Source organism: Atractosteus spatula, chromosome 25 (genome assembly GCF_055471065.1).
Source record: "Atractosteus spatula isolate fAtrSpa1 chromosome 25, fAtrSpa1.hap1, whole genome shotgun sequence".
NCBI lineage: Eukaryota > Metazoa > Chordata > Actinopteri > Semionotiformes > Lepisosteidae > Atractosteus > Atractosteus spatula.
This window is the reverse complement of record NC_142730.1, coordinates 4,054,894-4,076,959: the sequence shown is the minus strand read 5'-3', so window position 1 is coordinate 4,076,959 and position 22,066 is coordinate 4,054,894. Positions and strand designations below refer to the sequence as shown.

Genomic DNA, 22,066 nt, shown 5'->3' with positions numbered 1-22,066 from the left:
AGAGCTGTCTGAACAGAAGAGCCGAGTCAGAGTTTCTTGAACAGATGAGCTCCCTGTAAGAGCAGACTGGGGAAATCTGGCACTTCACACTGAACAGCAGCTGTATAAGAGGCAATTTGCACTGACTGCCACTTTCATAAACTTTCTTTTTATTAAAGCCATGGAAATTCAAGCTTGAATAAAAAAAAAAAAAGAATGCATCTGGATTAGAATATACCATCCAATTTTAGTTTTTTGGGCTAACCTATTTAATATTTCTTTAATTCAACTTTTGGCACCTATTACTTTAGCAAGAAGAAAAGCAGGACCTTGCAAACTCCTTTACCCCCTTGATACTTCATGTGTTTCATTGTTGAGAGCGAGGTTAGAACAGATGTTGCTTCAGACAACTTTTTGAAGAAGTCCTTGAAGCTTATTAAAATGCATAAATCACCTAAAAAAATCAAATCAAGGAAATGTCTGCTGGTTTTGCCTGTGATAGATCACCTGCTGGTCAGATACATGTAATTTACGCGGATGTTAAATACAGTCCTACTTCACTATACATAAGCTCAGCGTAATGAATGATACCAATAACTGAAATGGGTCTTTACCTTTGGTATTCTTGGGAGCTGGCGACACAGGGCTGGCTTTGAACCGTGAGGTCTCCTCTGACATTGTGGAATTCTGGGAGCTGGGTCTCTTAGTAGGAGGTCCCACCGCTTCCTGGCGCTCTTTACTGAACTCGAACTTCCTCTTGCCAGGAGTAGAGCCCTGCGCCAATAAGAGAGAATAAACAAATGCACGTTGGTTTCATAAACAGATGAGAACAGATTCTCAATCTGAAGCAAAGAGTTTTGCCAGTTTTCTTTTTATGGCCACCAATCTGCAACAGATCAATTTCCTGCGATTCTCAAACACAAACAGTGGGCGCAAGTCAGCTGAGCAGAGAAGCTTCCGGAACGTCTCTGTTATGTCATCTTCTTGACCGCCATTTTAATTGAAAGACATTTACCGATTTTGTACAAATTGGTACAACTTTCAAATTTGGGATCGCCAGGTTTCTTTTTCTTTAGCATTCCTTTGCGTTTTTAAATGCTCAATAGTTCTCCAGTCTGCCGCATCCACAAACAGTGTGCCCTTACAACACACTTGCCCGTCAGTGCCTTTCAATGTGCTTCTCGTTATACAGCGCCTTACAGGTGAGCAAGGGTGAATGGGAGGTGTGATACATGTCTCACTGATAGCAGCACAAACTTGACAACATTGCACTGTCACACTGACAGTCCAAGTCATCCAACTCTGCAGCCCAGACTTCACCAGAGGTCTCTTACCAACAGGTGCTCCAAGGCAGTACTTTATTCGAGTCAATCGGAGGCCAAATAAAATTTCTGTCTTTTCAAACAAGGAGCAAAAAACTTGCCCCTAAGCATTTAAAATTCTGAGGTGCAAATTTCAGCTGAGATCAGCAATAGAGTATATTGCCATATGTGAGGCAAAACGCCTGGGGCGTAAATTTAATGATTTACACATTGCTTTCTTTCAGGGGTCCAAAGACAACACCTGTTAACAGTGGGAGGTCCGAGACGATGATGGGGTTACCTTCAGGGACGGGGTAGCACCGGGGGAGGTCTTCTCAGCCGGGGCAGGAGAGGACGAGGAGCTCTGGGTCGCACAGCCTGTGGACTGCAGTGCAGCAGCGGCATAACTGAGGGAGGGCTTCTCCTTCTGAGGGGAGGCTGAGCACAAACACAGGAAACAGGACAAGTCCTTTTACAAAGTACAGTACACGGTGCTATGACAGGAGGAGCACTATGAACGTGAGATGGCAATACTACTGCAGGTTATCAGCTTCTCTTGACATTGTATTGCTAATTCTTTTTCTATAGCACTCAACTGATCATATTGCTTTATTATGTAAGTAGCTGCACTGCACTATGTGAACTGCAGAACCTATTACGGTATACAGCAATTGTGTCATTTTAATTAGTATCCATGTTGCAATGTTTCTCTTCTTATAGTGTCAATATTTTAACATTTTAAGCCAAAATATTTGGTAAACAGGTTGTCAAACCAAAATACTGGAATGACTGTTTTCACACCATCACAAATATTCCGTAAATGTCACTGTATATTTGCATAAGACCGGCGTAGGATCGAAACATCAGCCCTTAGATATGACAGCAAATTCACGCTGGGCTATTATTGCAAAAAAAATGTGTCCGGATAAGAGCTAGGTTACTCGTCGGCCCTTTGTCTGATGGATAAGGGTAAGCAAACTGTCACTGTTCAGACAGTGACAGTGTACGTCCTCATGCTGCCTGTGTAACAATGGCTTTCTTGGAATATGAGAAAGTGGCAGTTATGTCATCGATGCCCTATCAGCCAGATTTCAGCACCATTGAACATTTGTGGGAGGAGCTGGGCCCACAAGCAGCATCTAGAAAATAAGGATGCAAATGAAGTCACATTCCTATGCAGGATCTGTGAGAGAAAAGGGACAAACTGTCACAAGACGACCTGTGATGACAAATGCTAATCAGTAGAATGACCTGTATCATATCTAGTCAATAAAATGTCAGTGTACCTGTTATAAAAAAATTCCCGGTAAGACCTTGAATTGTGTTATAGTTATACATTTCTTTTGATGTACTTTACATAATGTAAATACGAGAGCTGTTAGACAAAGTCCATAGATTTTCAAACTACTCAAATTCAAGTTGACAAGAGGTGGCATAAAGGCCTCCCTTAAATAAAAATACTATAGAAAAGAAGACAGGCAAGACACACTAATCTGCCATCTCAGATGAACTGGCACCTGTTAAACATGCAAGTAAAGACAATTCCAGAGTCTGAACAGTGGAAAGAGGAAAACGGGCTTGGCCGTGTGTGTTTTAGAGCAACTTTGTACAAGTATGTATATTTAGTAAACACGTGAAATCCCTGGCTAAATATTTGGGGAACATACGAAATTCCCTGTCTCGTGCTCTTACTGTAACGTGTACAAGGGGGTTCAAACGAGACAGGCTTTCCAGGGTGAGTGAGGGCCACCCTGAATATGTGGAGAAGAGGAGAACAGAGGCCTACCCTTGACAGGCGTGGATGGTTTGTTAGTTCTGCTGAAGAACAGACTCCCGGGCGTCAGGCTAGAAGAGCTGGGCTCCTCCTCCTTCACTTTGAATTGACCCAGCTTCGTCACCTTCTAATTAACACAAGAGAACACTCACTCGTGTACCATAGAAAGTGTCCTCACTAATGGTATCATTGTGTGGTACACTAATATTACCATGCAAGACAAAGGGTTGTGGCAACGGCACAGAGGATTACAGGATGTGATTTACCATCAATCGGTGAGATTCATACCACTGTCGCAATAAAGTCCGATCCACCATTCAGGAACCCAACAATCCTGGTCACAAACTGTTTTCCCCCCTGCGCTCTGGCAAGCAGTACCGCACTATTAAAGCACGGAGCAGTAGACTCAACAACAGCTTCTTTCCTACTGCAGTACGCATCCTCAACAGCTAGCAGCAATGGCTCAGACTCAATACACATTTGGTCTACCATGTTTTTGTTTCTCCTCACTAGTACATATTTATTGTTGTTGTTAGTTATTGTGTTTGTAATATACTACTTACATTGTGTGGTGTTGCCTGTTGTACTGTGTATGTCCCAAGACGTGAATAAGAATATTGGAATAAGAATTCCAATGTACATGTCTATATGGCAATATAGTCTTGTATTTACCCATCTACAATTGTAAAGAATAACAAAACAAGGGTTTTCATTTCTGTTTCTATTACACATGACCTTCACCCCAGACCTAGGCCAAACAACTCACCACTGGACTGATACCGAAAGTGTGGTCAAGAAATAGTAAAGTTCAAAGCAGGAAATTTGATTTCAGAGTCACTGAGCGCTGGCCAGGGTGGGATTGCGATTAGAAGCAGTGAAAGATTTCAGGTGCAATAGATCATTTAGCTCTTCGGGTCTTCACACATTATATCCTAATCTGGCACTATTTCCCAGCACCTTGTAATGACATCCCAGTTTCATGGGAAAAGAAATTATAGGACATCGATTTCTATATAGCACTTCTCATAAAAAATAATTGCCTGAAACACTGAGCCAGAATGGATAATTAAGTATGAACACAAAAGCTGAAAAAAATACATCAAAACAGATGTACAAGTAATTGCAACACAATTATATCTTTTTCATGAGAATCTTTTACACTGTTCTGAAAGTCGTAAAGATGTGACAAAACTCCCACTCCTACAGAGGGCATCAGTGCAAGCACGCATTGCTCTCAGTAGAAGGTAGAAAATCAGTGCAAGTGCACCTTTTAGTGGTAAAATAACAACATAGCAAGCTGTCAGGCCTAAAAAGGACTGTAATTCCAAGAGCTCATATAAGAATGAAAGAAACAGGAGGAGGCAACTAAACCCCATTTCACCTATTGTCCATCGTAAATTAATTTCTATTTTGTTTCCAACTTTGACCTAATTTATTTTGCTACTAAGCCAGAAATAGTAGCATCGATATCAATAGTTGTTATGATTTCATATACTTTGATCAAATCACCTCTAAAACTCCTTTGCTTTAGACTAAACACATTAAGTTGCCCTTACTGTGTATAAGGACATTCCCTTCAGACCAGGAATCAATCTTGCAGCTCATCTTTGAACTCCGCTGGTAATGATGACTAAACCTGAACACAATTTTATGAGGGATTCATAATTTGTGTTGTGAATTCGGAGCACAACTGGATTTAAATTCCACACATTTTGCTATGCACCTGAACTTGCCCAGATCATTATCTTGTCTCAAGTCTTAAATGTGGAACATTAGCTGATCATTTTTACCATTTTTCATCTTCTGTTGTTAATTCTCTATTCTTTCAGAAGCCATTTGCTTCAGCGTTTTATATTGCTGTACTGCTGGAAAATTGCTTTCTGTTGTTATTTTCCTCCATTGCAACCATTGCAAACAACTTTATACCCTTTCCAATCGAATTACTTCTCCTTGCTCCAAAACACAAGCAGTCTTATATGGTTTTCACCCATTCCTACCCTGCGCCCAGGAAACATAAAAGATTAAAACAGACTGACAAATATTAAATTCGATAAAAGGGATTGATTTGTGAAACAATAAAAAGAAGGATGTGTAATGAGGACCCCATGTAATCTGAACAAGCAGAACAAAACAAATCAGTAAAATGCATTTGAAGACAGCAGAAAAGTTCCTCAATAAATTAAGTATGAAAAAGCAAGACAAACAAGCAACAGGGAAACATTCAGCAGAGTTAGACTATGCGGTATATTGTCTAATAACTATAAAAACAAAAAGTTCATCACCTTCAGGTCCATTTCAGGTGAAATAAGAGGAAAAAGATCCATCACGAATTTGCTTTTACCAGTCGGGTTACTTACTGGAGGTGTAGTCTCGGTTTCACCAGCTTCAGGAGGAGAATGAAACTTTATGAAGGACACCCCATAGGCAATATTCTGAAAGAAACAGCAAGATCAATAACAAGGAAAGGGAATTCTTTCCATGTCTGGAAATATTTAAGATTTCCAATTTTGTATTAATTCTTATTATCTGATGTCCCTGTAACACAATTTATAAGTACCAGTTGGTTTTAAAATTCCAGTTCAGGAACTCAAACACCTGACATCACTGGAGGTTACAGGAGGTTACTGGCTGTTTATCAGACAGTAGGAAAAAAAAAGCCCTGTATGCCTAACCAAAGCCCAAACTCAACCCTACCCCAGCAATGCCCATCGCAAGTTGCTGCCTGGAGAATTCACGGTCAGCTAGTAGCATAACCCCAGCCTCAAACTAGTCATATATGGATCTGACCATCAAGCTCAGGCCTGAACAAGAGTCTTTATTGTGAGGTCATTTGGTCTGCAAATTAAAATAGCAAAAACATAGTTGCTCTTAACCTCTTGTCTTGATCAAACAACAGAATGATTTGTCTTATTTGTAAATGGGGCACAGTGCAGATTGCATTGACCAGTTGTTCCAGAGTCTATGATTTTTTAGTTGCTTCTAATAAAGCAGCATCCAAGTTTCTGTAGAAAAGTAATATAATTTGTCTCCATGGTTGCAAGTACTTGCATGAGGGATTTCGATGAAGTCACAATCAAGACTGCATGATATCCTGCATGCAGTGCTCAGATTTGCCACCGACTGCAACCCAATAACCAACAGCTGATAGTGAAGTGCAGCAGAATCTCCCACCGAGTTGCGACATTTATTGTTCTTGACATTTTGTCCTAGAAATTTAGTCTATTTTGTGATTGAGATTGGTTTTATACGTTGTTGTGTACATTTTGCTTTCATTGTGTTTTGAAATGCGTCTTTCTAACCCTGAAATATCAAAATAGAATCGCAGTTCCCCTTTAATACACATTTAACAGAGCTAAAAAGCAACAATTGTTAGGAGATACATAACACAGACAGTGAGCACATGAGCAGACAACACTTTTTGCAGACACTGCCAGCAATCCTCGCTCACCTTGTTGTATGGTTGGGTACAGATGATCTTCACCCTGTCCCATTTCTGCTCAGCGGTGGCCTTCACCAGCTTGTCTGACCCAAACATTCTGACCCGGTTCAGATTGGTGCTGCCGCGGCTCTCCGAGGGAGACATGAATGACGAGGTGACCAGGATTACCTGCAGGGTTCAGGCAGTCAAGGTGGGAGGGATAAGGGGCAGGAACAAGCCATACCAATACAATGCACACAACGTTTCGGCTGTGGAGCCTTCTTCCTGCACACCCGAAGAAGGCTCCACAGCCGAAACATGTTTCCTTTCTGGAATAAACCTTTACTTGTTCCTTTACAGCCTACGAATGCTGACGCAGCTACCTACTTGAACCAATACAGTGCACTGCACCTCTGCATCTAAACATTTATTTCTGTCCAGTTTTTTTGTAAGATTGAATGCGTGAGGCAACCATTCATCCTAACTGATCTTAACATCAGCTATTATCTGATCTGTAAATCGGATAACAAAACTGCTCAGCAGTTTGATTTACATACTGTATGAGGCCTGTACAAACTGCACTACTGAAGCAGGAAAGAAAATACTTTGTGCTAAAGTGTTTGCATTTGTAAATCTACCTGGTTCTAATTTCTGTACAAGAACTCCTGTCAATTGGGTCTAATATCTACCAAGTTAGAATAATGCCTGTGTTACTGAGTATGTAAAAAGTCCTTTCAGCCTTAAATCAAGGCTTTCTGTAGACCTCCCTGATAAACATCATCAAATGCAATTCACACCTGCAGAATGATACGCTAACTGCCGTGTACAACAAACCAATAGATCGTGAGGTCTGATCCTGCTGGCCGTGACAGGAGTGTCCAGTTTCTACAGAACTCTGCTTGTTAGTGATTAATGGGAACTTGATTACACAGAGCTACACTGATCATGATCAGGGAGTGCACGTGATGACCTTCCTGTGTTTAATAGGAACCTGACTGCACACAGCTACACTGATCAATTTCAGGGAGTGCACATGACGACCTTCCTATGAGCTTATCTTGCCTTATCTTCATGCTCCTTGTGTGACAACTGCTCTGTATGTGAGGATACAATGTGACAATTATGCTATGCACACCCTACAAGTTATATGCTCCTGCAGCTCATATATCTGCCTTTGTGGGAGATGTGAATGTTACAGTTATGTCAATTGAGCCACACTGAACATTTGTGGGACAAGACGGAACAACAGGTATGCTTTAGGGCTCAGAGGGACGGATGAACCAGTACATGTGTTCAGGATCTTTGAGAGGAATAGGACAGAATCCCATAATAAAGCATGTGCAACCTATTGTTGACATGGTATTAAATCATACACTGTAATTACGCTGGGGTATTACAATCCTCTTTGCAATGGAATATCTAGCCTGAAGGTAGACACCACTGTGCAAATGTCTCGGGATCTCTATCCATGATCTGGGGGTGTTCCTACTGACTGCTCAATACACATCCTGCTCACCTCATAGTCCTGGTCTTTCACTGAAGTGGAGTTCCCCACCAGCACCTCAATAAAAGCTGAGCCTTCATTACCAATGTCAATGCTGTGGATCTGGTCTGCCTTCTCAAACTGCATGGACAGCAAAACAAAACTTGTGTGATTGGGATATTGCAATAAGCTGTCTTTTCAGGCTTGTTATACACTTTACATGATGACATTTTTGGTAAGTTATATTAGTACTACGAGAATAATAACTTCTACAGCTGTTTAAATGTTGATTTCAAGCAATCCACACCCAGACACATTTTTAACCTTTGCAAATTAGTAGTACTCCAGACCCATTTTAAAAAAGGTAAATTTAGTGTTACGTAAACCGACTGATAACATCACTTGGAGATTTAAAAGAAACACCAAACAGATGTGAATCCACTGCATGCGTTTCCACCATTGCAAATAACATCAGCTTGCACCCTGATCAAGCTGCTGTAGTGGGAATTTTAATTGCGTCTCTGTCCACACTTTGTTTCTTTGTTTAATTGAACATTTTACATTAATCAAAACATTCTGGGGCATTTATTTATTCCATGTCTGAAATTGAAGACTATCATTCCCAAATTTATTACGATCCTGGAGGCAAACTCGCCAAGTTTTCATTCCCATGTGCCTATAGAGAAGAGGAATAGATTTTTTCTACAGTACCTGTAAAATGACAGAGATCTGTTTCTCTCCCAGCCTGGCTGCTTTCCATTTCCTGTATGTGTCAGCTTTCAGCAGATTCTCTGCCTTGTGTGTCTGGAAACGAAATGTGAAAGTGAAAAATGGGTCAGGCAGGCTGACATCCAAACGGGCTCGGGCTCACCACACACTCCAGCGATTCTTGAAAATCTTGCGAATACACACGTCCGTGATGTAGTTTGGAATGGCAGTACCAGTGATACATGACACAGCAGATGTGCAATCTCACTGATAAAGTCCAATGGCAGTCAGAAACATTTATTCTGAATGGGGTACGTGCATAAGCAAAGAGAGAGAAAATATTCCAACACAGTTAACAATTTATTATTAGCTCAGACCTATCAGAATACAAGGAAAATATTAAATTAAAAATATTCAAGTAACAAACAATAAGACCAAGATTCATGTAAAAACACAAATAGTTACAGTAGTAAGAAGAAACACCCTCTTTTCAAATTTCAGAAATCACACAGTCCCACCTACAGACAACAGGAAAACAGTGCAAAGAATGTGAAAATGTAAATGTGAAGATTTAAAGTGGCTTCTTTAAATTCAGTGTGCTTATGTCCTGGCAAACACTCCAGATCCGATTTGAGTGCAGAAACAAGTTAGATAAAATGGTAAAGAAGTAAACTGATCAATTAAAGTACTCAATTAGCACTGCAGATTTAGAGAGAAAGAAACAGCATTTGCCAAAATCCCACAGAACGTCATTTCACACAGGCAAGGAATTGCAGTATACCGAGGAAAAACAGAACCTTATCAATGATATTACGTTTAAAATATACATGTTTTGCTACAATGCAACAGGGTTTCGGTGTGTGAGAGTGAAACAGAACCGATTCTTCTTGTAAGCGAAACTGCATTAAAGGATGTCTAAGAACTTAACGCACATATTAACAATATGAACATCCGAGCATCCAATCCACTCGTAGTTTAGTTCACCTGAATACGAACATAAGACGTGTAAAAGCATAACTTTATTCTATTGCTTACCTCTTATTTACAGTTTGCAAATATTATAAGTTCTGTAAAGGAAACGTGTCTTGGGAATTATTAAAACAGTATTGCATAATACATGCAGTACTCTTACACAGTATATCAGATATGCGTACGCGTCTCATCATTTGTCAAAGTCGGGAGGCTTCACAACCACACAAAAGTTTACTTACACTGTCCTCGCTGCTGCAGGAGACAACGTGTTGCAATTTAATCTCCGGCATAGTTTAGAAAATAGCTATAAAGTTGAATTGTCGTTGGGGGTTAAATAAATACGCATTTGCTGAAGTGAGCCAACGAAAATCATAAAACGCGTGTTGCGGACATATTGCACACGATTGGTTTATGGAAAAATAACAATCGGTTAATGGATTGTTAGCTTTTAAGTGCGTTAAGAAAAGTGCACCTATTCACCTACTGCACAGCACTCATTAGACAGGCCATCCGACATACAATGACCACCTCTCTTTATCCTGGATTTTAACTTGTGTCAGGCACTAAAAAGTCTGGAGGAGGTTGTGAGTTTTACTTTCTGCTACAATAGTGTTTGGTTACAAAAACGCCAAAAATATGTCCGATAACGAGTTCTACTGTTACTTTTATTCATCAATAAAAATCCTTCCCATTTCCAACATCTCCTTCCAGCTCAGTTCCCTCTTCTTGCTGGCGCTCCTTTCTGTTGTCAATTGTGAGAACCAACCAGAAAATATTTCCGGGTCAAACCAGGCAAAGCCAGCAACAGCCGCCATCTTTACGGTGGTCGTGTTGAACTGAGGCACATTAGATCATTTACATGCGTTGCTCTGAATTAGAAGCTAATGGAGATGGCTGTGAATATGGTGACTTTGTTAAAAAAAAATGACATTGAATGCAACCCAAAGCAATTCAAAGAAATTATTTAGGCAGTTCCACCTGCTCTCCTAGCTTTTTGTAAACTTCTCTATCCATAGTAATATAATTCCTCTACTACCAGAGATCAGAATTGGAACTTATAATATCTTGGAAAAAAAGTGCAATAATAAATATATCCGTACTATTATGGCTGAGAGAACCGATCCGATCCGCTAGAACCGAATACATTACTTTCTCCACGCCACCAAAAACCAAGGATATTCATTTTAAAATACCGAATAACATATATCCCTCTAAGGAATTTATGAGAAAACGGTTCAACTTTGACTGTAACACCTGCACCTTCTGCGGAGCAGATATTGAAGCAACTGAACATTTTTTTTCTCATGTCACCATTCAACAACTGTCGGGCACTGTGTTTGTTCTTGGCTATACAATAGTAATATCCGTGTACATTTCACTTTTAAAGATATTGTTCTCGGTGTCTCGAATCCAAACAAAGAAGTCCGTATAACGGTTAATGTTATTCTCCTGTTTGCAAAATTTCACATACACACGTGTAGAGTAAAAAAGAATCCTATAAGCTTTAAAAAAATTTCGACCTCATTCAAGCTATACTCTAATTTACTGAAAATATTTTAAAATAAGCCTGGTGAGTTGGTCTACAAAAGTCTTTTAGCATATAAACTTATTTAATGTAATCCCTAACACCACACAACCTCTGTACTATGGACAAGGTGATTTCTTTTTTTGTTTTACTTTTGTTTTTTTTTGTGTGGTTGTTTTGTTTTTTTCTTTTTTTTCCTCCTGTTTCATTCACTTCTTGTTACCTTGTTGTGTCATGTTGAGACATCTGTGTATTTACATGTATGTACCCCTGTTTGTTGTATTTTCCATTTTTGCATTTAAATATATATATTTAATTTACATGTGTTGCAGCACTGGAAGTTTTCGTTAAATAAAATGACGCATTTATTTTCTTGTGCTAGTCGCCACATGAAGCTGGTCTTTGTTGTTTTAGCTGAAATGCTCTGGGAGAGATGGTTCTTTATTCTTAGGTAGCAAGCAAAAGGCCAAAACCTTCAAAGCAGGATTGCATTGATATAGTTTTGTGCATGATGTGCATTTTGATAAAGAAGAACAACCAAAAGCTTACACAGCATGCAATGGAAGAATTATTTAAAAGCAAATGGAAGGAGGGTTTTTAATTATTAGTCTTCTTGTTGCAAATGTAAATGAAACTTAAATCAGATTTATTTTTGGAAGTACCCTACATTTAGGGCACAGAAGGGAATCTGTACAATCAAGATTTATAAACCAATTCAAAGAAAATGAACATAATCACAAATGGAGGCTACCTCAGGACCTGCTGACATGTAACCAATTTCTTACAATAAATCATTATCATTATTTTTTTTCCTAAATGTAATATAACTTTTTAACTTTTAATTTACTGTAATGTATTACTCTTCAATAGCAACTTTCCCCAACAATGTTAAAATACTGTAGGTACCTACAGTATAGAAGACGTTAGAAGTGTCTTTGCAGCTTCTGTCTGAATTAAGAGTAAATAGTCAAGAGCCACTAGAGGTCGCCAGAGACCACCGAATAGGAGCAGACAAGCCGCAGTAAGCAGCAAATGAGTTTTTGTTTTGAAATCTGTGGATCTCATAGAGACAAAGTGTAGAAGCTATTAGAGAAAATGTAAAGATTAACTGGAGGACATTAGGAGGTTTAACAATAACCTTCTAATCCAGCGTTTAGCAAAAAGTTACTCAGTTACTCAAACCACAAAGCTACTCAGGCCATTCTACCTAATAACCGGGAATCTTGCAAACATAGTGGACCTTAAAGTTTCTAAAGAGCACCTAATGGTTAATGAAACAAAGTAATAAATGTAAAATTATACGACCAACAAAAAGCAAAATGTCAGTCTGAAATAGTCAGTTTATTTCATTAACTATGTATCACAGTAAATACAAAAAAAGTCTTCATCTTCCAGACAATTCATCAGCTGAAGAGTCACTGATGATGGTTACTGTACTTGACTATGGAAATATTTCTGAACTCCAAAATGAAACAGCTAATTACTCAGGAAACTGGAATACAGATGTTTACTTATCATCTTAGGTTATTTAATATCAATAATAATTAAAGCACTTGAGGAAATGGGAAATAGTTCCATACAAAGAGAGAGTTGTGGAAATGTGGTGCAAACCCAACTCATCTTTTACGTGCCAAAGATCTGAATTTCCTCCTTTTGTTTGTTTCTGATAATAAAAGATAGTACAACCCACTGTATACTCAAGGCATTAAAACAAAGCTTTTGTTATACACACACAATATTTTTTTTGGAAAATATTCAATTTGTGTTTTTTTGCATCAATGGGAACCTCAAGTATGTGGATCAAGGAGGTCATTTTCGGGTTTCAAAATATTTTCTTCATGGAAACCGCCCAAAAATCAGATTTTGATTAAAAAAAAGACACAAAAGGTTTTCATATAAAATCTAAAGGCCAGAACCAGCAAGAGATACAGTACCACCCATCCTAATTTCACCCTTGAAAATAAAATGCATAAATACAGTACACTCCAAAATGTAATTATGATTTTTGGTTGGCCTTGACAGACTGCCTAGCAACTCAAAGATGTTATGCGGGGAATTTCAAAAAAGTTTTGAAATGTAGCCTTGTTTTATTTTCAAAGATGAAAAGTGTTAGAAGGTTTGCAGTCAACCAGAAACACTTTGGACAGTGTTCAAATTTCAAGTGAGCAGTCACTTAAAAAATCACACTCAATCTTTGTGCTTGTGAGTTTTTTTCAGTTACAGCTTACCAAAAGACAGTGTGTGAAAATTTAAAAAATAAAAAATAAAATAAAACACGTAGTAGTCTAAAAACTGTGATCTTAGCTCCATGGGGGTGTTTATTCATGCAACAAAACATAAACATTGCAGTCTAGTCTGTGAATGCTGTTAAGGTTACTAACAGTATGATGTAGTTTTTTTAGATTTTTGAAAAAAATATTGTATCAGAGTCTGATATACAGTATATAGTATATACTGTATAATATAAGATACTGTATGTACAGTAAGTGTGTATATGTGTTGTGAAATCTATTGATGGTTAAGGTCAATTGCAAAACCAACAAAATCTGGGACTCTGCTTATAATTTTACTATAAGATTTCTAAATAATGTTTGCTTTGCTCTTCTATGTTTTCCATGAACAAAAGTCAAATTTCAGTATAAATGAAATAGACAAAAACCTTCGAAAGAATGATGACAACAGCTAAAGTTGAACTACACCTGTGTAGATAATATAAAGGGTTTTAGCAACTGATACATTGTGTCAATCAAATTGAATTAATCCATTGTTCAGTGTTTCTAGTTATTAACATGATTTATGCCAGTCTACAAAACCACACAGGTAAAAGATTACTTTTTGCACAACAAAATACAGATCTACTGTATCTGTTTTTCTGGAACTGTCCATTTGTTTAAAACAGAATAGCTACACCATAAACTTCTGCATTTTGCATTCGAAGACAGCATTGTATTTGCTGTAAAGTACATTTGTTTCTAGAACTGGTGTGGATAAGAAAAAAAATATTACTTCCATATTGTTCATGAAATATTTCATTAAGGATTTTGCTACTATAACCCTCATATTCTTAACAACATCAACAGAAACATCACATTTTTTACCTTTCATGTATGATATTTTGTTTGTAAGAGTTATTTCATCATAATCAATCATTTGGAAATGACAGAATTTTAGCAGCACTAAAAACCTACACCACTGATGACCACTTCAGATCTTGCAGAACAAGTCAAGTAAAAAGAGCATTCATTATTTTACAAAATAACTAACACAGAGTGTGTCAATAATTGATTGTACAGTATATAATGACAAAGTAACTTAACTGAAATCTTCATCTTGTTAAAATGCCACAGTAAATTTGTGTACTGTTCAAGGCAATACGCAAATAAAATTAGACAAGACTGAATGATGGTAACTTTTTGGATTGTTGTGCAGAACTGTATGACATTGGTTGCCTGGTCTAATTTCCAGGGAATTTTATTAATTTCCTGGAGGAGGAGATTTTAACACATCAGAGAAGGGACTTTAAGGATATATTAAATCTGAACTAATGGCAAAGAATGGCATGGTAGTGCAGTGGTTAGCATTACTGCCTGACTGCACTGGGTCCCTGGGTTCAATTCCTGGGGTGTTGTCTGTATGCAGTTTGTATGGTCTCCTCATGTTTGTGTGGGTTTCCTCCAGGTGCTCTGGTTTTAGAAAAAGACAACTAATATGCCAGTCACAGGTGTATCTGTTGAGTAATGTAGACTATTAGATGTGTTTTGAATCCAACTTGACCATACTGCATTTATTCACAGGTAGATAAGCAAAACTGTGCTCAAGAAATAGGCCTGTTATAAAATATAATACGATTACATTTTATTTTTTGATTTTTTGAAAAGTCAGGAGTGCATATGTATCTTTGTGTGTGTCTGTGTGTCTGCTCTGCAATGGACTGGGCTGGCAGGGTGTATATTGCCTTGCTCCCAGTGCTTGTCAGGATAAGCTCCAGCTCCCCCATAACTCTGAATTGGAAGAAGCAGTTAAAAATGGGTCGATAGAAGGTAAGATGTTAGAATATTAAGGGATTATAATTTTACTGCAATTAATTTAAGAAAAGATAATGAACTACGAAGACCTTTATGTAACTTTTAGCTGTAACTTTAAGACTTTTAGCTATAACAGTTTGGGAATGAAACTAGCCAGTTCTCATTTGAAAACCACTATTTCAGATTTCTTTATAAATCAATTTACTCGGTTCAGTGTTCTGCAGTGGGTGAATAAACCACTGAGTTATTTGTTAACACAGAGTTCCTCATATTTTGCAAGCAATGCACAATATTTTAAGAGCACTTGGGGCAATGATGTCTTTGTTCCTTTTTTAAACATTCCTTATTCATTATCTTCTTTGTTTTTATAATTTGTGTTAAAGAGATTCAATTAATTAAAAAAAATATTGAAAATGTGAAAAGAATATAGAACAGATTGCAAACAGGAAGCTGGTATTTGGTAGTTGTTTGGTAGTTCAGTATTACAGATTCAATACATACAGTATGCTATACTGAATTGTCACACAAAGAGGATGTAACCTTTGTTCTTAAAAAATGTTAAATTTAATTTGCCAGTCGTCCCAAACTGATTTTTTCTAAGCTTTTTTTAAAGTACTTTAATGCTGTTTCTGTGTTCGTCACTCCTCCTGTCAAACTTCAGTTTGCTTTAATGTTATCATCTATTCTTGAAAACTGTTAATTCCACATTGTAAAAGAAAGATCATAATATCAGATCGGTTAAGCCTTCGTCAAGAGAGAAAGAAAAGAACAGGAAGAAAATGAAATAAAGGAGTACAATGTCACTGTTTGATCAGGCTGATTAACAACAAAAGTGAAAACGTCCCTTTTTGGATTTTCCAGCTGGTCCATTTTTTAGCACATTATCCTTCACCTAGTTACAGTGCAACAAGTATAAATAAGCATGTAAAAAAGATGTCTGTACACAAAAAGTAGAATTGCAAAAGCAAATTAATACATGTTAAACATCTCAGGGTTTGGATAACAACAATGGCAAGACATATGCAGTATAGAAAATATCGCACTATTGCATTAAATGGTTTTTCAAAGTACAAATTACAGCAACATTATTACAATATTCCTTTCCAAAAACTGATTTGTTGGTGAACATCAAATGTAACCTTGATCTTTATCTGTGCTCTTGCACTCTCTATTTTTTTATTGTTTGTCCTGTGAGGAGCTATGACACTATGCACATACAAATATACATGCAGCATCTCTTTGCAGTATTTATCAAAATACTTACAGCAAATTAACTTTGACAGTTTCACAGTCTGTGTGAACACTCTAAACACCTTTATAGATATGAGGGTGTAGAGGGTGCAGGAAGTCACAGCACAGTTCAGTGAAGGTTTGAAAAGAGTTTTAAGTCATTATGAAAATGCCATTTTTCAGAGAACACCCACGAAGACACACAAAATGTATCCCTGTGTAGTCAAGCATTATAAAAGCAGGTCCGAGTATAGCTCTGCTAACTTTCTGTTGTTTCCATAAATGGGTTTTAAGAAGTGACCATTGCATATGCATTAGAACCTACACACAGAGTTTTCCACACATGGAGCAATGTCTATTTCTGATAAGGTTTTCTCCGCCTTTCACTGATTTCTGAAATGTCTCATAAATACTGTAGGCGTCAGGTCAGGTTCTACAGGGGTGTCAGAGTTTACAAATATCTTTAGGACAACTGGCTGTTAGGAGGCATTATCTGAGCATGGAGGGTTACCGACTAGTTACAAGAGCAGAAATTGTCAAGGTCTAATTTAAAAAGCAGAACTAAAAGTTAGATGTAAAAGGTAGCACAAAAGCAAGGCAAAGATCTATCTTCTATATAGGTGGACATTGGTGGTGGTGGAGGGGAGTCCCCATTACCTGTAAAGCGCTTTGAGTGGAGTGTCCAGAAAAGCGCTATATAAGTGTTAGCAATTATTATTATTATTATTCTGGGAAGTTTCATATTGAAACTTAAGACGCATGAAAAAGGAAGCACTTTGATGAAAATAGAGTAGGACTTCAAGCTGAAGATAAAGACTCACAGACTCACAGATAATGTCAGAAGCTTTGCTTTTTGTTGGCAAGATCCCCCCTCAGAATATTTCACAATTGGAGTGGTAGAGTGGTTTGACAGTTCTGGAGTTAACATACTTGTTGCCTGAATTATCTGATATACTGTACGATACATTAACATGTATCGTACATACATACATGTATCGAACACAGAAATAAGAGAAGAGTAGTATAAAATTAATCTTCAGTAACGTACTGTAGTTGTATGAGCTAATTTCTTTCTTACAACCTGGCTTATTTAATATCTACATTTTAGTGTTAAATAACAGCGATAATTTCCAACTTCAAAGGGAAGGTTAAAGGAGATTAATCTTTTCATTCTAGAACAAGGTAGACTAAGAAGAGATTCAATCCAAAAATGTACAATTCTAATTCTAATCTAGATAGGGCCAGCCAAGGGAATTATTACAGATTCACTGACAGCTCGTAACTAAAGAGGAATTAATTTAGACTCACTTGGAGTCTCCCAGGTGGTTGAGACCTAAGATCTAGACCCCTTCAAGAAATAGCTGCTTCAAATTCTAGATTCGTTTAGGTGCTAAACAAACAACTGAACTATCTTAAGTTATTGTGATCTTAAACAAAAATAAGTGCAATAAAATAAGGGAAATAAAAATAACAAAGCATTAAGCAGACATGCAACAGTGACACAGGTCACTCCTACAAAACCCACATGGGACACCCCCTTCTATAAACATCTTTGAGGGTGCTAGCAAAAGATGACATGACGATGACTGTTCATGTGTCTTATCAACAGACAGTACCTTAATTTCCATAAAGATCCACCCCAGCACAATTCTGTACTGGTCACAATCCATACAGCATTTTCAACTCCAGAATCTCATCATCACACAGATGTATATGCAATGGATATCCTTTAGGTATATTTAGGTACTATCTCTTTACTGGATTTAAACATTAACAAAAACCCACTTATATTACTGTCTTGGTTGCAATATTTAAGCATAAACATTTTTTGGCCAAAGTTATTATGTACTTACTATAGTGTCAGGTAAGCACGTTAACCAAATGTGTGCTTTAACAGTTAGTGTGGCCGATCTGAATTGATGGTCATATCCACATCTATGCTGGTAATCGCAATAAGGACTGTAGAGGACTTAGCCTTCATTTTTAAGCCACTATCTTAAAAAAACTATCTTTAAGCCACTATCTTACTATCTTTTTATTTTATTTTAACAAGACAAATAAACAAAACAGAGGCAAGCAAAAATATAAGACAAGCCTAGGTAACCCACCCAACAATTCTCAAGAGTCTTTTCTTGCAATATCTTTACCCTCCATTAACCATGAAGCAATTTCTTTGAATAAAATGTAAGAAAGATAAAAATTTATCTCATGTTCAAAATGAAACCAAAGCACTGGACTCCTCCCGCACCCCAAAAGCAGAAGTATCGTATGGCTAACTCCAGCAGCTGAGAGTTTTAGCAAAATGAAATCTGTGAAACAGGCATCTAGTGTCACCAAAGTAGCGAACAAGTGGAAACCCAGTGTTGGAACAGCAGTTTCTGTGGCAGTAGTGAGGCCACAAAATTCATCTCTGAGAAAAAGAAAATCCAATTGTAAAGTCATTATAAATAGCTTCAGATGTTTCCTGATAAGTATCCTTGACACTGTAAAAACAGCTTACTTCCACAATAAAATAACATCCTGACACATCTAAGCCATGTGTGTAAATATTTCTTTGTGTTTCAGAATAACTGAAAGAGAAAGACTCCTTTCCAAAGAGAGGAGATGGTTTGGTATTTAGTATAAATCACAGCAAAACTGATTTAGCAATTGAAATAACAGGGAAAAATGAAAAGGAGCTTAAATTGGTTTCAACTGATGTTGAAATTCATCTAATAATGAATTAAACGAAATGTATTGCAAAGCAGACATGGAATGAAAAGTTACACATAACATCTAAGTACCTACTGTCATACTTTGAGAAACATATTTTTGAAGTCTTTCATTTGATGTCTACTCACCCTTGACTTTCTGTAAAGGAAGGAAGGTTTGTGGTCTTCTCTGTACATTTTTTTATTTTTGAAGTTCGTGGCTTCTTTCCAGAGACAGTTTGCTCATTTTTTTAGCACGACACACAGCTGTTACAGTTCTACACTCAACGTTCTTTTTTTTCATTACAATTTTTTAAAATCAATTCTCAGTATTTCATTTGGTGATCGAAATGTCCAAATCTTAGTCAACCAAATAACTATAGACCAGTGGTGTAGAGTGGCCATTGACAGGGTGTGAATTTCAGGGATTTACAGACATACTCTCTCTTAACACCCTTTGAACAGACAGAAATCACCTCAAAAAACAACATGATAAACCTGAAATGAGTTTAAACAGGTTTCACTTTATCTATCTCTGTCGTGTTTTCTATATGATTCCGGTGCCTGATGAAGAGGATGTTTTCTCTGTGCTTTAGAACTGATTGTTCATGCATAGATATGTACTTATATTACGAGTGTATGTGAAATTAATTGTTGCAGAGCTGTGAAACCCACAAGTACATACAGTATAATTACTGATTAGCAGTTTGCCATAGGAAGCAACAGTTTTTATCTCTAGAGGGGTCTGACTAGCTTTCAAGTTCCCCTTCTTGTACATTGATTAAAACAAGATTGCTTAACTGCAAATTAGAGTTTTCAAATAAAATAAAATATATCTGTAATACATATTCTTGCTTAGCAGTCGTTCAGAGGTATCACATTAAAAGCTGAAAGACACTAGGACAGATAACATCAGGTATCAACAAACGGAGAATGAGAGAGTGTTTTATTCACTGATGAGAGCTACTATGTTCCTGATAGACGTAATTGGTATCAACCTGCTCTCATTTGCAAACTTATTAATAGTATCAACAAATACTGCGTGAAATGCTACATATTCTATGCAACATTTTGCTTTTGAGGGTGCCCTTACACAAATACCACATAATCATTAAATGTGTTTATATGTTGTGCCTGACTTGCTCAATAAAGGGCTGCAGGTACTATGGTCCTGTCTCTGGAAGCCACCACATGGACTCAAACTATTGTAAATAAGCACATTGGGAGTTAGTTGTCTAATTATTTAAGTATTTGTAATGGGTATAGAAATACACATTCTCACATGAGAGTAAAGAGTAATTTGTGTGCTATACGGTATAAAGGGCATGCAAGGCGTTAGCAGGGGTTTCTGAGTGATATTCTTATGTTGTAATCCTTAAAAGTAAACTATGGACAGTATGTTGACAATCCATGAATATTGAAATTGGATCTGTACTAGTTTTTAAAACTGCGTGCACCTGATGAGAATGCATACTACAAATGATTTTGAGCTGTTTGAGCTACAGTATTCAATATTTTTAAGCATGGTGTGATAAAATAACATTACAGCTATTGAAGTAGCTATTAAAGTATCTCAGGATGTAGAAACAATTATTATGGGCGCTGGAATTTGTTTTCAGTTTTGAAGTAAGGAACGGTAAGATAAGGTATTTGCTTAACTGTAAGGGTCTGAGACACATCAAATGGAATTGTCTGGTTTACTGTACCTTAGTAAAGTTTTTGAAAAATCGTTACGAATCTTTATCAGTGAGAAACCCAGATATGCAGAGACGGAGAGAGAAAGGAAAAGAAGAGGACCTTGTTTGGATCAAGAGCAGATTCTAATTAAGTATTTGAATCTTGTTTGCCATCTGTTACCTTAGGAAACTAATTTTCCTTTGTCAAGAATCCTAAGGTTAAAAACATTCTTTTCTGGTTAGTGGATGCATTTTTGAAATTAGAGAGATAGGGTTCTGTTCACATTGTAGCATTTGGATTATAGTAAATTGTTTGTATTTTGTTTAATTTAAAAGGCAGGTCCATCACTCTTGTTGGCCTGTGTAGATGTTATATAGGATTTTAGAATTCTTTGTACAAAGATCTCAGGTGCAGCTATACCCACATCTTGGGCAATATTCTTGGCATATCTTTTACAATTTAGGGATTTATGGTTATCTTACTTATTGATTATCCTACTCTGTAATCTGGATTTTCTAAACCCTTAACTATAAGAATAACATGGGCTGTATTTATTGCAAAATATTTTCTACCCCAGGTTGTGTGTGGGACACAAGGTACTATATTGTATGCTTCTCTTTTCAGGCTTCCTTGATAGTCTCTGTTCTCTGATTGCAGGTTTAAATCAACAGCAATGTGTCAGGTTGAATTTAGCAATGTTCTGTTTCCTGTTGTTTCACACTTTTTATGTTCTTCTTCACCTATCTCTCTGGATATTCGATGCAGCTTTTTGTACTTGTTTGTTTTCATTTTTAACTATTTATTTGAGCATGAACCTTTTGTAGCTAGTGTCATATTGCTTCTCCCAGATCATTACAAGGTACTGTTCCTATCTTATGATTTTGTGTTTGTTTGTGGTGCAACATTTTAAATGTGCTGAAGGTAATTGCATTAGTAAAGTTTCCAACATTTGCATAGACACATGAATCAGTCTCTAACCTGAACTAAGGTGTAATCCTGTTCACATTTCAAAGATTGAGAAACAGTAATGAGATGCATCACCCAGAACAGGGGAAGTACATTGATTAGCTTGAATCCACAGAGATAAGATAAGAACACTTTATTAGCCATATACAATTTCTATCAGAATGACAGATAATATAATTAAGGATCAAAAACACCCCGGACATGTACTTTTCTGTCTCCTTCTTTTTGACAGAAGATTTAGGAGCATAAAAGCCTGAACTTCTAGGTTCAAAGAAATCTTCTTTCTCATAGCCATGACACATCTGAACACCACCTCTT

General features: G+C 37.2%; 1 protein-coding gene across 1 annotated transcript in view; it reads right to left on the bottom strand.

Annotated features, from left to right (window-relative positions):
* The window catches only part of xrcc1 (X-ray repair complementing 1), a 50,035-nt gene extending 39,664 nt beyond the window's left edge, over positions 1 to 10,371 (bottom strand). The window contains exons 1-8 of the mRNA XM_088905888.1: positions 9,875 to 10,371; positions 8,667 to 8,759; positions 7,989 to 8,096; positions 6,503 to 6,661; positions 5,412 to 5,486; positions 3,067 to 3,181; positions 1,582 to 1,718; positions 594 to 753 (exon numbers count right to left, since the gene is read on the bottom strand). Of these exons, the coding sequence (XP_088762014.1) occupies positions 594 to 753; positions 1,582 to 1,718; positions 3,067 to 3,181; positions 5,412 to 5,486; positions 6,503 to 6,661; positions 7,989 to 8,096; positions 8,667 to 8,759; positions 9,875 to 9,925 (898 nt within the window). The 5' untranslated portion in view covers positions 9,926 to 10,371. The remainder of the gene's footprint in view (positions 1 to 593; positions 754 to 1,581; positions 1,719 to 3,066; positions 3,182 to 5,411; positions 5,487 to 6,502; positions 6,662 to 7,988; positions 8,097 to 8,666; positions 8,760 to 9,874) is intronic.
* Positions 10,372 to 22,066: the final 11,695 nt, after the last annotated feature.